This window comes from Mya arenaria, chromosome 15 (genome assembly GCF_026914265.1).
Source record: "Mya arenaria isolate MELC-2E11 chromosome 15, ASM2691426v1".
In the NCBI taxonomy this organism is placed as follows: Eukaryota; Metazoa; Mollusca; class Bivalvia; order Myida; family Myidae; genus Mya; species Mya arenaria.
In genome coordinates this window covers 49,905,116-49,921,500 of record NC_069136.1, presented here as the reverse complement: position 1 = coordinate 49,921,500, position 16,385 = coordinate 49,905,116, and the positions used below count along the sequence as shown (strand labels likewise).

Here is a 16,385-nt window from a genome sequence, read left to right as displayed (position 1 = left end):
TTTTTAAATTAAAGACCAATTCAAATGTTGTAACCCTTGTTAGCCATGTTTCACCAATACAATGACCCTGTGTTTGTTATTCAGAACCACTGTCATGAGGTGCGGCGGTTGAAGCAGATGGAACATGAGATCATCTCCAGCACCATCAAGGCCTGGGAGGGGGAGGTAGGGCCATCTCTTTGTTTGATAGACATAATATAATAGCCAGTTCCTTCAATATTACTATGCCATGAGGTAAGATGGAGCTAAGATCATCTCCAGCACCATCAAGGCCTGGGAGGGGGAGGTAGGGCCATCTCTTAGTTTGATAGACGTAATATAATAGCCAGTTCCTTCAATATTACTATGCCATGAGGTAAGATGGAGCTAAGATCATCTCCAGCACCATCAAGGCCTGGGAGTGGGAGGTAGGGCCATCTCTTAGTTTGATAGACATAATATAATAGCCAGTTCCTTCAATATTACTATGCCATGAGGTAAGATGGAACATGAGATCATCTCCAGCACCATCAAGGCTTGGGAGGGGGAGGTAGGGCCGTCTCTTAGTTTGATAGACGTAATATAATAGCCAGTTCCTTCAATATTACTATGCCATGAGGTAAGATGGAGCCAAGATCATCTCCAGCACCATCAAGGCCTGGGAGGGGGAGGTAGGGCCGTTTCTTAGTTTGATAGACGTAATATAATAGCCAGTTCCTTCAATATTACTATGCCATGAGGTATGATGGAGCCAAGATCATCTCCAGCACCATCAAGGCCTGGGAGGGGGAGGTAGGGCCGTTTCTTAGTTTGATAGACGTAATATAATAGCCAGTTCCTTCAATATTACTATGCCATGAGGTAAGATGGAACATGAGATCATCTCCAGCACCACCAAGGCCTGGGAGGGGGAGGTAGGGCCATCTCTTAGTTTGATAGACATAATATAATAGCCAGTTCCTTCAATATTACTATGGCATGTGTTATGATGGAGCTAAGATCATCTCCAGCACCATCAAGGCCTGGGAGTGGGAGGTAGGACTGACTCTTAGTTTGATAGACATAATATAATAGCCAGTTCCTTCAATATTACTGTGCCATGAGGTAAGATGGAGCCAAGATCATCTCCAGCACCATCAAGGCCTGGGAGTGGGAGGTATAGGGCTTACTCTTAGTTTGATAGACATAATATAATAGCAAGTTCCTTCAATATTACTATGCCATGAGGTAAGATGGAACATGAGATCATCTCCAGCACCACCAAGGTCTGGGAGGGGGAGGTAGGGCCATCTCTTAGTTTGATAGACATAATATAATAGCCAGTTCCTTCAATATTACTATGGCATGTGTTATGATGGAGCTAAGATCATCTCCAGCACCATCAAGGCCTGGGAGTGGGAGGTAGGACTGACTCTTAGTTTGATAGACATAATATAATAGCCAGTTCCTTCAATATTACTGTGCCATGAAGTAAGATGGAGCCAAGATCATCTCCAGCACCATCAAGGCCTGGGAGTGGGAGGTATAGGGCTTACTCTAAGTTTGATAGACATAATATAATAGCCAGTTCCTTCAATATTACTATGCCATGAGGTAAGATGGATCATGAGATCATCTCCAGCACCATCAAGGCCTGGGAGTGGGAGGTAGGGCCATCTCTTAGTTTGATAGACGTAATATAATAGCCAGTTCCTTCAATATTACTATGCCATGAGGTAAGATGGAACATGAGATCATCTCCAGCACCATCAAGGCCAGGGAGGGGGAGATAGGGCCGTTTCTTAGTTTGATAGACGTAATATAATAGCCAGTTCCTTCAATATTACTATGCCATGAGGTAAGATGGAACATGAGATCATCTCCAGCACCATCAAGGCCTGGGAGTGGGAGGTAGGGCCATCTCTTAGTTTGATAGACGTAATATAATAGCCAGTTCCTTCAATATTACTATGCCATGAGGTAAGATGGAACATGAGATCATCTCCAGCACCATCAAGGCCTGGGAGTGGGAGATAGGGCCATCTCTTAGTTTGATAGACGTAATATAATAGCCAGTTCCTTCAATATTACTATGCCATGAGGTAAGATGGAGCCAAGATCATCTCCAGCACCATCAAGGCCTGGGAGGGGGAGATAGGGCCGTTTCTTCGTTTGATAGACGTAATATAATAGCCAGTTCCTTCAATATTACTATGCCATGAGGTAAGATGGAACATGATATCATCTCCAGCACCACCAAGGCCTGGGATGGGGAGATAGGGCCGTCTCTTAGTTTGATAGACGTAATATAATAGCCAGTTCCTTCAATATTACTATGCCATGAGGTAAGATGGAACATGAGATCATCTCCAGCACCATCAAGGCCTGGGAGGGGGAGATAGGGCCGTTTCTTAGTTTGATAGACGTAATATAATAGCCAGTTCCTTCAATATTACTATGCCATGAGGTAAGATGGAACATGAGATCATCTCCAGCACCACCAAGGCCTGGGATGGGGAGATAGGGCCGTCTCTTAGTTTGATAGACGTAATATAATAGCCAGTTCCTTCAATATTACTATGGCATGAGGTATGATGGAGCTATGATAATCTTCAGCACGATCAAGGCTTGGGAGGGGGAGATAGGGCCGTTTCTTAGTTTGATAGACGTAATATAATAGCCAGTTCCTTCAATATTACTATGCCATGAGGTAAGATGGAACATGAGATCATCTCCAGCACCATCAAGGCCTGGGAGGGGGAGATAGGGCCGTTTCTTAGTTTGATAGACGTAATATAATAGCCAGTTCCTTCAATATTACTATGCCATGAGGTAAGATGGAACATGAGATCATCTCCAGCACCACCAAGGCCTGGGATGGGGAGATAGGGCCGTCTCTTAGTTTGATAGACATAATATAATAGCCAGTTCCTTCAATATTACTATGCCATGAGGTAAGATGGAACATGAGATCATCTCCAGCACCATCAAGGCCTGGGAGGGGGAGATAGGGCCGTTTCTTAGTTTGATAGACGTAATATAATAGCCAGTTCCTTCAATATTACTATGCCATGAGGTAAGATGGAACATGAGATCATCTCCAGCACCACCAAGGCCTGGGATGGGGAGATAGGGCCGTCTCTTAGTTTGATAGACGTAATATAATAGCCAGTTCCTTCAATATTACTATGGCATGAGGTATGATGGAGCTATGATAATCTTCAGCACGATCAAGGCTTGGGAGGGGGAGGTAGGGCAGTCTCTTAGTTTGATAGATGTAATTTAGCTTAAATTACACTTACATGTAGCTAATGTTCAAAGATGAAATAGCCAATTCCTCAAATATTACTATGCAATGAGGTAAGATGGAGCCAAGGTCATCTGTTGTTTTCATGCACATGTACATTCCCCTTGCAGGAGATCGTCGCGCTAGGTGAAGTCAAACATCTGTCTCAAGTCAAGGTGGAAACAAGTTCGGGAGAGAAGCATGATCGAATATTCCTGCTGTTTCCTAACGTGCTACTCATGCTGTCTATCAGTCCACGGCTTAGTGGATACACCTACGAGGTAACATAACTGGATAAATACCATTGCAAATTTTTAGATATTTCATATAATGAAAATTTTAATGATTTTGATTGATTTAACACTAGTTCACGGCTAACACACAGGACACAAAATAGCTCAATTTCTGATTTTTGTTAATGTAGTATAAGAAATCTTAATTATGTATTTCACAAGTTGCTAGTCAGTCCACATAGGAAGTCTGATAACTTGTTTCCTAATTTATCTGTCTCCTTCAAAGTTTTGGACAACACAAACTTATGAACATTAATGAATCTGATCAGTAATAAATGTCTTGTGTATGTAAATTTTAACTTTAGTATTTGTGTATCCCTAGGGCAAGTTACCTCTGAGTGGTATGGTGGTCAGCCCATGCGAGGAGGAAGACTCAGACGTGCACCAGTTTGAAATATCAGGTACGATGTCAGAAGCTTGCTAGCTCATCTGGGTTTCCTAACATTCTGTAATAGACAGGTTGCTACCATCATGGTTAGCTGCAGCAGTCTTGTTGTTGTTGTTGTTGTTGGGAGGGGGGGTATTACTGCAACTTTGTTCTTATTGTAAAAGCCATTTGTGTTTGATTTTCCAGGGTTATCATATGACTTAATCACTTATGTATGAATCTCTTATCAGAGTGTTGTACTGTCAAACCTGGTTGAACGGTCACCTGCTTAAAATGGCCACCTGCCTTAACGGGCCACTCCAAATTCCCCCCGTATGTTTTTACTATATAATGTACGTGCATTAAGCGGCCAACTGTCTAACGCAGCCATGGCCACTAATTTTTGTCCCGATGAAGCCATATAATCACTAATTAGCGGCCACTAATCCCTTGTCACTGACACTTCCGCTTATATTTTTTTCCAATACACAGCTTTAATTGCGTATAGAAGTTTACGGAAAATAACAACGGCCTCGGGTATCTCCGTCATCCAATGAAAATAAATATTGCATCACACGATTGTCATGCGTGTTTACTCATCGAGAAATCATGTTTATTACACGCCGGCGAATGTTTTGATCAGAATTGACACAATTAATATGATAATTAAATAATTAAGAAGTTAATTATTAAATACCGACAAAAACACCGGTTACTATGAATTCACAGTTTGCATTGTCATTCGACGGCGTGAAACGAGTTACGATTTTTATTCACTTCAATATTATTTTTCAAAGTGCACAGATTTATATGTCTACAAACAGATATTTACAATGCATTGTTCTTGATATTTTATTAACTTTGATTTTGGCTGAAAAAAAGACCAATCAAAAGTGTTTGACTCTAAAAGAACATGTCGAGTGTATAAAGTTATTAGAAAACCGCCATACTAGTACAGGAAAAGGGTATGCACATGTAGTTGTGTAAATGTGTAGACTGATCTGTGGTGTGTTTTGTTTATGCTATGCATCAACATTTATTTAATGTACGGACTACTTTAAAAAGTGAACTGAAATGTGTATGTACATATAGTTGTGTAAATGTGTAGACTGATATGTGGTGTGTTCTGTTTATGCCTTGTATCAACATTTATCTAATGTATTTTATTTATAAATTTGAAATAAAGTTATTTTATCTATACAAATGTATTTGTATTTAACCTTCTTCAATAATATTGATACAGATGTCATTGATTGTGGTGTGAGGTGGTGGTTAAGACACATACTCCATCTCTGAATAAATCTAAAGTGGCGGAAATGTCAAACCTGGATTAAGTGGCCACCTGTCTTAAGCAGCCACTTTGATCATTTCCCAAGGGTGGCCACTTAATACAGGTTTGACTGTATTGAGCAATTGACCTTGAGCCCTCTGTTTAATTTATGGAGCATGATAGAGCCTGTGATACTGGTAATCATGTTTGACATTAAACTGGCCAATAAGTGCTGAAGAACAAGATGTTGTTTGACAGTGGTCATAATTACTTCCATTTCACCTCTAACACATCATACAAAACTTCTGTACATTCCAGGGAGCATGATAGAGCGAATGATGGTCACATGCGGTACAAAGACTGAGGTAAACGCCTGGCTGGAAGCTCTCAAGAACAATGTTGTCACCAATCAGACCCAGTCTAAACCTGTCAGTGTTCAGGTAAGAGAGTCTTTGTTTTCGTTTATTCTATTTTCTTTTAGCTTGATTGTGAAGAGAGCTGATGGCTTTTAAAATCACTCTCTAGTCAGTTTCCTGGGTAGAAACCAGTACTGGAGTCCATCTTGAGAGGCCGTAAGAAAGTATTCCTTGTGGGGATTGGACCGATAACCTCTTAGGTGAGGTTTAGATAGCCATAGTTTGAGATCAAGAATTTAAAAATGAAATAAAAATAAGTTAGTACATAATTTTTACATGGCAAAGATTATCTCTGGTAAAAAAATAGTCTGTAAAAGCTTGTACTGCTATGCTCACTGATTCTTGCATAAATCTCTTTCCTCATCCTATACCACATGCCATTCTAAACATTTACCATATACATATATCTGGATAATTCAGTACCCAACATGCAGGCGGCATTCTTCCGTACAAGTAATGTTTTGCAACGTTTATATTAACCCCATTTGTCCCATACATGTAGGTGTCAACTTCTCAGCCCAGCATAAGCACTCTTACACCGGCCAAAACAGCCAAAGTGAGCGTAACGCATACCCTTTCCTCCACATTTACCATGAGCAAGACTTGGTCAATGTCATGTCTACGCCCTTCCCCACCTCTCCGACCACCAATAGCCTACCGGGAGGACGGGATGAGGAGCCCTAGGGCAGGAAGAAAGCTTGGGCGCAGAAAACCTGGTGAGAGTTTTTTTCTCTTCCATCTTTTTGTATTGATAGGTCATACAAATTGTTCTCACAGGATTTCCATAATTATATCTAGATATTGATCTCATCGGATTTCCATAATCGTATCATGATATTGTTGCTTGACTGATACACAGGATTTCAATGATTGTTTCATGATATTGGTGCTTGTCTTTTACCTAAGAGTTTCCCTTTCTGAGAATCCTTATAGACTAAATGTTAACTTAATACATTGAAGGACCAATGTTTTTTTAATAGGTAAAGAGTCATTTCCATACTGTGTGAAACATTTAAGTGTAGTTTGAGAAATAAGTCGTAGTTGCCTCTCCGGGAAATATATGGTTAGCTGTAAGTTTGATAGTTTAAACATAATACCGAAAATAAGCAAATTTATTTGTACTAAAATATATTCCAGAATCCTTATTTTGGGAAATAAGCACACAGCTGATAAGCCTTTAAACTAACCCATAACTTTTGCAGAGCGGACTCAGTCTCAAGACGAGTATGATAAACGATTCAAGAAATGTAAGACTCGATATTGTATCCCGGAATGCCCCGATATGTTGTACAGAATGTGTCATGTGACCATGAGTTTTGCATCATCTGCATGATAGTCCTTCCAGAAAGTGTTGTTGCAACCATATTTACCTCTTATGTTCTCAAAATAGCTACAGTCAAACCCCTTTGGCTCAAACTCACTTTGCTTTATTTCATTGTTGGCTCGAAAATGGATGTAAAGGACTGATTTGAATGAAAGAAATGAAAGCATTCCTGCTTGGATCAAATTTCTTGCGGCTCAAGGTATTTTTGCCAGTCGCTGTGAGTTCGAGCCAATGGGGTTCAACTGTATTTCACTTTTGGTTATTCATGTATGGCATGTAAAGCCCCAAAATGATATGGGAAGGATGTTGTGGTAGAATGTTTGGAGTGAAAAGTTCCTATCTGCCTCTTTATTCAATGTCACATTTTTACTGTCACCTGTCACAATGCTGCTGTAGAAACAAGTGACGAACCAATCATCAAGTTTGTTAGTTGGGGGTATTTATCACATTTTGTGGTTGTTACTTGACAAAGATGTTTTTCGTTCACTTTTTTTTGAAGCATGAACATTTGTAGTAGACAATAACTGTAGATTCATAATACTGTTTGCCTATCATGGGGAATGACCTTTTCCACCAGTTCTTTATGTTGTTATCAACACTGAATGCTTAAGGATTCTATGCTTGTTTGCTCCTGACAACTGATATGGGATACTTTTCTTTTTGTAAACCCTGAAATTGTAAAAAGGACACAGGAAAAATAAACCATGCAGTTTCTTACAATGCTACACAAGGTTAAACAACTCTTTACCAAACATTCACTGCACGACTAATTAGCGCATTGTCTGACCTTTGTGTTCCTGCCTTTCATGACCACATTATAGCCATTTTCTGCCGTTTATATTCAAGTATGGTTATTCTGTTGTTCTTTGGTTAGCAAGGTACATAAAGCTTTGTTTTTATGCCCCCGAAGGTGGGCATATTAAAATTGCACCGTCCGTCCGTCATGCCGGCCGGCTCTGTAACTTTCCCTTGTATGGACAGATTTTAAAATAACTTGCCACATGTGTTCCACATACCAAGACGACGTGTGGCCTGCAAGACTCAAGTCCCTACCTCAAAGGTCAAGGTCACACTTAGTGTTTATTCACAATGGAGTGCTGCATATAAGGACATCGAGTATAGGTTGTCGTGTCCGAGCTGTAACTTTCTCTTGTATGGACAGATTTTAAAATAACTTGCCACATGTATACCACATACCAAGACGTCGTGTCGCGTGCAAGACCCGTGTCCCTACCTCAAAGGTCAAGGTCACACTTAGTGTTTATTCACAATGGAGTGCTGCATATAAGGACATAGAGTATAGGTTGTCGTGTCGGGGCTGTAACTTTCCCTTGTATGGACAGATTTTAAAATAACTTGCCACATGTGTTCCACATACAAAGACGACGTGTCGCCTGCAAGACCCGTGTCCCTACCTCAAAGGTCAAGGTCACACTTAGTGTTTATTCACAATGGAGTGCTGCATATAAGGACATAGAGTATAGGTTGTCGTGTCCGGGCTGTAACTGTCTCTTGTATGGACAGATTTTAAAATAACTTGCCACATGTGTTCCACATACCAAGACGACATGTTGCCTGCAAGACCCGTGTCCCTACCTCAAAGGTCAAGGTCACACTTAGTGTTTATTCACAATGGAGTGCTGCATATAAGGACATCGAGTATAGGTTGTCGTGTCCGGGCTGTAACTTTCTCTTGTATGGACAGATTTTAAAATAACTTGCCACGTGTGTTCCACATACCAAGATGACGTGTCGCCTGCAAGACCCGTGTCCCTACCTCTAAAGTCAAGGTCACACTTAGTGTTTATTCACAATGGAGTGCTGCATATAAGGACATAGAGTATAGGTTGTCGTGTCTGGGCTGTAACTTTCCCTTGTATGGACAGATTTTAAAATAACTTGCCAAATGTGTTCCACATACCAAGACGACGTGTCGCGTGCAAAACCAGTGTCCCTACCTCAAAGGTCAAGGTCACACTTAGTGTTTATTCACAATGGAGTGCTGCATGTAAGGACATAGAGTATAGGTTGTCGTGTCCGGGCTGTTACTTTCCCTTGTATGGACAGATTTTAAAATAACTTGCCACATGTGTTCCACATACCAAGACAACGTGTTGCGTGCAAGACCCGTGTCCCTGCCTCAAAGGTCAAGGTCACACATAGTGTTTATTCACAATGGAGTGCTGCATATAAGGACATCGAGTATAGGTTGTCGTGTCCGGTCTGTAACTTTCCCTTGTATGGACAGATTTTAAATAACTTGCCACATGTGTTCCACATACCAAGACAACGTGTCACGTGCAAAACCAGTGTCCCTACCTCAAAGGTCAAGGTCACACTTAGTGTTTATTCACAATGGAGTGCTGCATATAAGGACATCGAGTATAGGTTGTCGTGTCCGTGGTGTAACTTTCCCTTGTATGGACAGATTTTAAATAACTTGCCACATGTGTTCCACATACCAAGACGACGTGTTGCGTGCAAGACCCGTGTCCCTACCTCAAAGGTCAAGGTCACACCTAGTGTTTATTCACAATGGAGTGCTGCATATAAGGACATAGAGTATAGGTTGTCATGTCCGGGCTGTTACTTTCCCTTGTATGGACAGATTTTAAAATCACTTGCTACATGTGTTCCACATACGAAGATGACGTGTCGTGTGCAAGACCCATGTCCCTACCTCTAAGGTGAAAGATACACTAAGTGTTTATTCACAAGGGAATTCTGAATATAAGGACATAACAGTGTAGGTTGTCAAGTATTGGTGGTATTTTTTTATGTTCAGAGGCAATTTAAAATAACTTGCCATATGTATTTGACACGTAAAGGCAAGATCAACTTTTCATGTACTGACCTTGTTCGTAGGTCAATGTCACATTCGGGGGCATTCGTCACATACTGTGACAGCTCTTGTTACATGTGTTTTTTTCCATTAATATTCAGTACATGTATTGTCAAGGATGATAAAGTTCATGAACCAGTTTCATGAACAAAACATAGACAAGAAAATATTTATGATAAAGTATGAAATTAACTTTAATGAAATAAGCTACTTTAGCTTGTTAAGTTTAAGAACTTTTGAGAAACTAGGGCCAATTATGAGATTATTACTGAGAGCTTTTAATTTCCGATAACTTTAAAAAAAAAACTCAGTGGACATTTAGCATAACAATTGATAGAAGTAGTTTTGAATGGATATAATGGCTTTGAAAACCATTCCAACAAGGCTCTTGGAGTGTGTGAGCCCCTAATTCCTGTTTTGGGCCAGAATCCCTCATACTGAAAGTAATTTATTAGGATTGGGACTTTTAGTCTGTAATCATCCCTGTTTGTGTTTCTTTTCAAAATTATTGTAGTTATCTTTATTTTCTGCCATTGTAAATTTACCAGTGTTGTGTTTACCTGAGCAGCCATATCCATAATGCTTCTTAGTGAAATTTTCATCTTAATGAAAAAATACTTTTATTCTAAGTTGTAACAATTTTTTTACACTTAAAATATGAAAATATTAGCAATGAAATGATCAAATGTAAAAATTCTAAAAAATTCAATACGGGTAAGTTGAAAATTGTTACGAAGAAGCTTTATGAAAACGGCCACAGATGTATGTTGTACCGGTATTCCCTATTTTAGTTTGAAGCTCAATTTTACATTATTAATTTGAGCCAAAGCATATGAAATATGTTTCCTTTAATATTTGTAATTTTTTGTTCAATGTGTTTGGTTCCCTTACCTGTATATTAATTATACCCCCACAAGCGAAGTTTGAGGGGGTATATAGGAGTGAGCTTGTCGGTCGGTCTGTCGGTTTTCATGGTTTCCGGACGATAACTCATGAAAGGCTAGACAGATTTGAAAAATTTTTGGTACACAGGTGTAACATCAGGAGATACAGGTCAAGTTCGATATTGGGGCTGGTGGGGCCAAGGTCAAGGTCACTGTTACTAAAAATAGAAAAAACGGTTTCCGGACGATAACTCATGAAAGGCTTGACAGATTTGAACAATTTTTGGTACACAGGTGTAACATCAGAAGATACAGGTCAAGTTTGATATTGGGGCTTGTGGGGCCAAAGTCAAGGTCACTGTTACTAAAAATAGAAAAACGGTTTCCGGATGATAAATCATGAAAGGCTTGACAGATTTGAACAATTTTTGGTACACAGGTGTAACATCAGAAGATTCAGGTCAATTTCGATATTTGGGCTGGTGGGGCCAAGGTCAAGGTCACTGTTACTAAAAATAGAAAAACGGTTTCCGGACAATAACTCATGAAAGGCTTGACAGATTTGAACTATTTTGGGTACACAGGTGTAACATCAGAAGATACAGGTCAAGTTCAATATTGGGGCTGGTGGGGCCAAGGTCAAGGTCACTGTTACTAAAAATAGAAAAATGGTTTCCGGACGATAACTCATGAAAGGCTAGTTTTTCTTGTCAGCAGTGTAACTTCTAAATTACTCAACAGATTTAAATAAAACAATACATGCATGATAAAAGAAGATGCAGTGTGCAGTAACCTTGGAGTTATGGCCTCTTTTCAAAGGAATGGTTTGTCATTCCTGTGTCCAGACGGCATTTGGGGGTATTCGTCACTCCTGTGACAGCTCTAGTTATCTTAGTAAAGATAACATAAGAATGGTAATTTTATACACAGATGACCCAAAATTGAAAAAAAAAATCTAATCTTACACCAAAATATTAAAATTCCTCTATAAAATAATTGTTTTTAAGTTTTGAACTTGCACAGAAATTCAGAAATATTCTCTTTACACGTGTAAGACAAAAAACTTTATTGACTGATGATCAAGTCTATATATCCTGTTTCAAATTGAAAGTGAATTTTCACCGGTGAGTATCACTTTCCTTGGTTTGTCACATGACAACCTCTCAGCCAATGAAAATCATAGAAATATACCACACCTACATTAAAGTGTGACATTTCTGTTACCAGATGACCCAAGAGTGAACTCAGAGGATGCTTTGATTCTGAAGGTGATAGAAGCTTACTGCACAAGCGCCAAGACACGGCACACAGTCAACTCATGTGAGTATACCCTTGTATTCAAAGTTTATTTATCATCGATTGTAAACTGATTCTTGCAAAAGTGAAGAAAAGTTCCTATGGAACATTTCAAGGTGTGAAAACAAAATGGTTTAACTACTTCTCCTTAATGTCACTTAGAATATTTTTGCTTTTTCCTCTTGATTTGTTATGAATGAAAAACTGCTTACATTATGGTACTCTTAATGTTCATATGGTTTACTGTTAATAAATTGACATGATGCTGAACCTACCTGATATAAATATTCATATTCATAACTGTTAAACCAATGGAGAGATTTACTAGTCACATGATATTTCTGGACAAATAAATGCGTGTAGGCTTACATTCAACATATTCTTTTGTTAAACAAAGTATGGTAGGTAATTATCAAGGGAAGTCGTAATCCAATTAAAGCATCAAGTCAATTTTGTATAATACTCATGGAAGAGGAATCAACCAAATTTATATTAACTATGATGAATTTCTAGTTCAATCATGTCAGTAATACAAAATTAGTTCAAGTTATGTGAAATCAATAAATTTACTGATTCTTCAGAGTGGAGACATTTTTGTTGTTGTTGTTGTTGATGTGTTGTTGCATAGATTTTATAAACTGTTGTTCATTTATTTCTGTGAATTTTTATCTGAGTGATGGTCTTGCATCCTGCTTTTGTTGAGTGAGTGCGCCTTTGTTATATGATTATAATAGGTAAACATTCAACTTGTGTTTAAAGTTTTTGAGTTATTGATAAGAATTAAAATTATATTTAATTTATACAAAAAAAATTGAAAAATCTGTAGAAAATGTATATAATATATGTAGTTAATATACAATTAATGCAAAATCATCACTCAGATTGTTGTTGGCATTTCGGTTTTGAATGCAATTATTGTGTCACTGACAAAAATCAATTTTTAGGTCCTCTGCTTTATTGAAGAATTTGAAGAAAAAAGTTGCGATATTGTCATAGCATTGGTGTTTGTTTTCGTCATTGTCATCATCATGGCTTGGAAAAACTTTAAACCTTTGCCATGACTTAAAAACTGTTAAAAGATAATTAGATGCAACTTGATACACATGTTGCCAGAGAGAATGTGCACATTTACAGCAAGGCCTATAACTCTGGCTTTAAACATTGTTGAGTTATGCCCCTTTTTACTGCAAATGACAGACAACAATGTTGAGTTATGTCCCTTTGTACTGCAAATGACAGGCAACATTGTTGAGTTATGCCCCTTTCTACTGCAAATAACAGACAACATTGTTGAGTTATGCCCCTTTTTACTGCAAATAACAGACAACATTGTTGAGTTATGCCCCTTTCTACTGCAAATAACAGACAACATTGTTGAATTATGCCCCTTTTATGCAAATAACAGACAGCACTGTTGAGTTATGCCCCTTTTTACTGCAAATAACAGACAAGCCTTGGTGTTCGCTCTGCAACACTCTTATTATTATGTTAGATTGATTTTGTCAAGTATTATTATATGGTTCATAGTTTCATTAAGGCAGCCATATAATATTTTCAAATGTTAAACAGTAAAATCACCAGAAATAATAGTGGAAAATTCCGATGAGCCGAAAAATGGGAAAGGTATCTATTGCAATGTGATTTTGACAAGAGTAATTCATGTATCTAGATTGTAGTACAAAATATTTGCTCATAGCAAAGAAAGTCGCACAGACATTAGTTCCAATTTTCACCAATGTTTGAAGGCATAAATGCATCAATTAGTGTGAAATATATGCAACTTGTAGCATTATCATGAATTTGCTAGTGTTCACCAATGTTTGAGGGAATATGACTTGTATTGACTGATTTTTTACTTTTTCTGTTTGAAAAATTGTAAGCTAGTTAAATGTTTTTGTTTGAATAGAGCATTTGTGATATTTCATTTGCATAGCTCATAACTTGTCAAGTATTCTTTGGTGCGCTACAGATGATTTTTTTATTTTAAAGCTACAACACATGAATGTGGTTTAATTTTGTGTTTATATTTAGGCCCGCTATCATGATAAAAAGCAGGTGTCAAATTATATGAGTTTACATATGAATGTTCATCAATATAAGTTGTTGCTGTTTAAAATGGGTGATTTAAGATTCAACCATTTTGTGTGTACAAATAATAAGAAGTGCTTCCTTTATATTATACACATATAATGGGTATTGTTACTCTATTTTGATAATTTGATGTAAACTATGTGTTTTGAATTCGAATGTTAGCTTATTATTTGTAGTGATGTGTCATATAATGAAATAGGTTGTGGAATGATAACATTGTATACAAATGTTATGTTTATTTGCTTTCAGTGTGAATGTATAAAATCACCTCTAGCACACTTTCCAAACATTAAATGTTACATTTTTGCTTCATCATTCCTAAACATTGAAGGTATTGTTATAGTCTAGATGTTGTGAAGGTCATTGTCAACATATAAGGACTTAAGCATTGAGCCAATATGGCCTATACTTTAAAAACCTTGATATATAGTAACCTGACACTTGATATACATGTTTGCAGTTACAATGGGCAGAATTGTGACTACCAATCCACAACTTTTGCTGAAATACTTTTATAGTTATGGCCCTTGACCAACTGAAGTACAAACGATACAAGTGTCTTTGTGCATCCGATTATAATGCTTATCTGGTTTAACATTGATTCATTGTGTTTGGTCAACAAGCATTCACTAAGTACGGTCAACAAGCATTCACTAAGAACCAACCAGCATTCACTAACAACCAACCAGGTCAACAAGCATTCACTAACAACCAAACAGGTCAACAAGCATTCACTAACAACCAACCAGGTCAACAAGCATTCACTAAGAACCAACCAGGTCAACAAGCATTCACTAACAACCAACCAGGTCAACAAGCATTCACTAAGAACCAACCAGGTCAACAAGCATTCACTAAGAACCAACCAGGTCAACAAGCATTCACTAAGAACCAAGCAGGTCAACAAGCATTCTGTAAGAACCAACCAGGTCAACAAGCATTCACTAAGAACCAACCAGGTCAACAAGCATTCACTAAGAACCAACCAGGTCAACAAGCATTCACTAACAACCAACCAGGTCAACAAGCATTCACTAACAACCAACCAGGTCAACAAGCATTCACTAACAACCAACCAGCATTCACTAACAACCAACCAGGTCAACAAGCATTCACTAACAACCAACCAGGTCAACAAGCATTCTCTTAAGAACCAACCAGGTCAACAAGCATGCTCTAAGAACCAACTAGGTCAACAAGTATTCACTATAGAAGAACCAACCAGATCAACAAGCATTCACTAACAACCAACCAGGTCAACAAGCATTCACTAACAACCAACCAGGTCAACAAGCATTTACTAAGAACCAACCAGGTCAACAAGCATTCTCCAAGAAACAACCAGATCAACAAGCATTCACTAAGAACCAACCGGGTCAACAAGCATTCACTAAGAACCAACCAGGTCAACAAGCATTCACTTAGAACCAACCAGGTCAACAAGCATTCTCTAAGAACCAACACCTGAATATTTTTCATGTATTGTTTTGCTGTGTAAAGAAGAATTTGAACTATCAGTAGTTTTCAATATGTTGAAATAATGTCATGGTTGTCGCTAGGGGTGAAGCATGTTGATGCATATGATTTTGAAAACAAATTATCTCAATAATTTCAAACCCTTAAATATCATTGTTAGCATGCATTGCATGCTTTTGAATGTTGTGATGTGTTAGCAAAAGTATTTTTCATTACTAAATTATTTCTTTCATTTTTTACTTCATGCTGCCTGGATTAATGACAAATCTATGATCGATTCTTGGAATAATTGAACAAAAAACTTCACATTTTCTTAATGGTAATCATTTTGGACACAAAATGAACAAACTCAACCATTCTTCTTAACCAATCATCATAATTAATAAATTCAAATGGACCAATCACAAACATCTACATATTCAAACTAACCAATGGGAATGCAGTGGACCTAAAGAAGCTTCGTCTCACTTCAAAAGACAGCGGAGTGGGAGAATCTACTCCATCAAGGCAATCCACGGATAATTTGAGCTCCCCGGAGTGGGATGAGTTTCCGTTTGCGGAGGGAGGAGGTACTATCCACGGATTCTGCTGTGCAACCTTCCCCCTGGCAAAGGGGTTGACCAAAACATTGAAGAGATTATAATAGTGTATGAGTGTTTTCTGATAATGGAAGAATGGCATATAATATTAATGGAACACCAATTTCAAATATTTGAATAATGATTTGCTATTATGGAATACTGATTGAATTAATGACATTGTGATTTGTTTAATGGAAAATATTATTTGTAAGAAAGGAAAAATGATATGCAATATCAAAGAGAGAATGATATTTGATTGAAAGTTTTCTATATAACTGGAAGTGAAAAGTGATTGTCTGAA

General features: G+C 38.1%; 1 protein-coding gene across 10 annotated transcripts in view; it reads left to right on the top strand.

Moving 5' to 3' along the window:
- The window catches only part of LOC128220784 (rho guanine nucleotide exchange factor 7-like), a 54,112-nt gene that overhangs the window by 30,166 nt on the left and 7,561 nt on the right, over positions 1–16,385 (top strand). For 5 of the 10 annotated variants that reach the window (XM_052929321.1, XM_052929315.1, XM_052929312.1 and 2 more), the window contains exons 10-17: positions 85–165; positions 3,376–3,525; positions 3,860–3,938; positions 5,493–5,614; positions 6,093–6,306; positions 6,793–6,837; positions 11,868–11,960; positions 13,506–13,559. In XM_052929321.1, coding sequence (XP_052785281.1) covers positions 85–165; positions 3,376–3,525; positions 3,860–3,938; positions 5,493–5,614; positions 6,093–6,306; positions 6,793–6,837; positions 11,868–11,960; positions 13,506–13,559 — 838 coding nt within the window. The remainder of the gene's footprint in view (positions 1–84; positions 166–3,375; positions 3,526–3,859; positions 3,939–5,492; positions 5,615–6,092; positions 6,307–6,792; positions 6,838–11,867; positions 11,961–13,505; positions 13,560–16,385) is intronic. The other 5 variants (XM_052929318.1, XM_052929316.1, XM_052929314.1 and 2 more) reach the window with 3 other exon arrangements.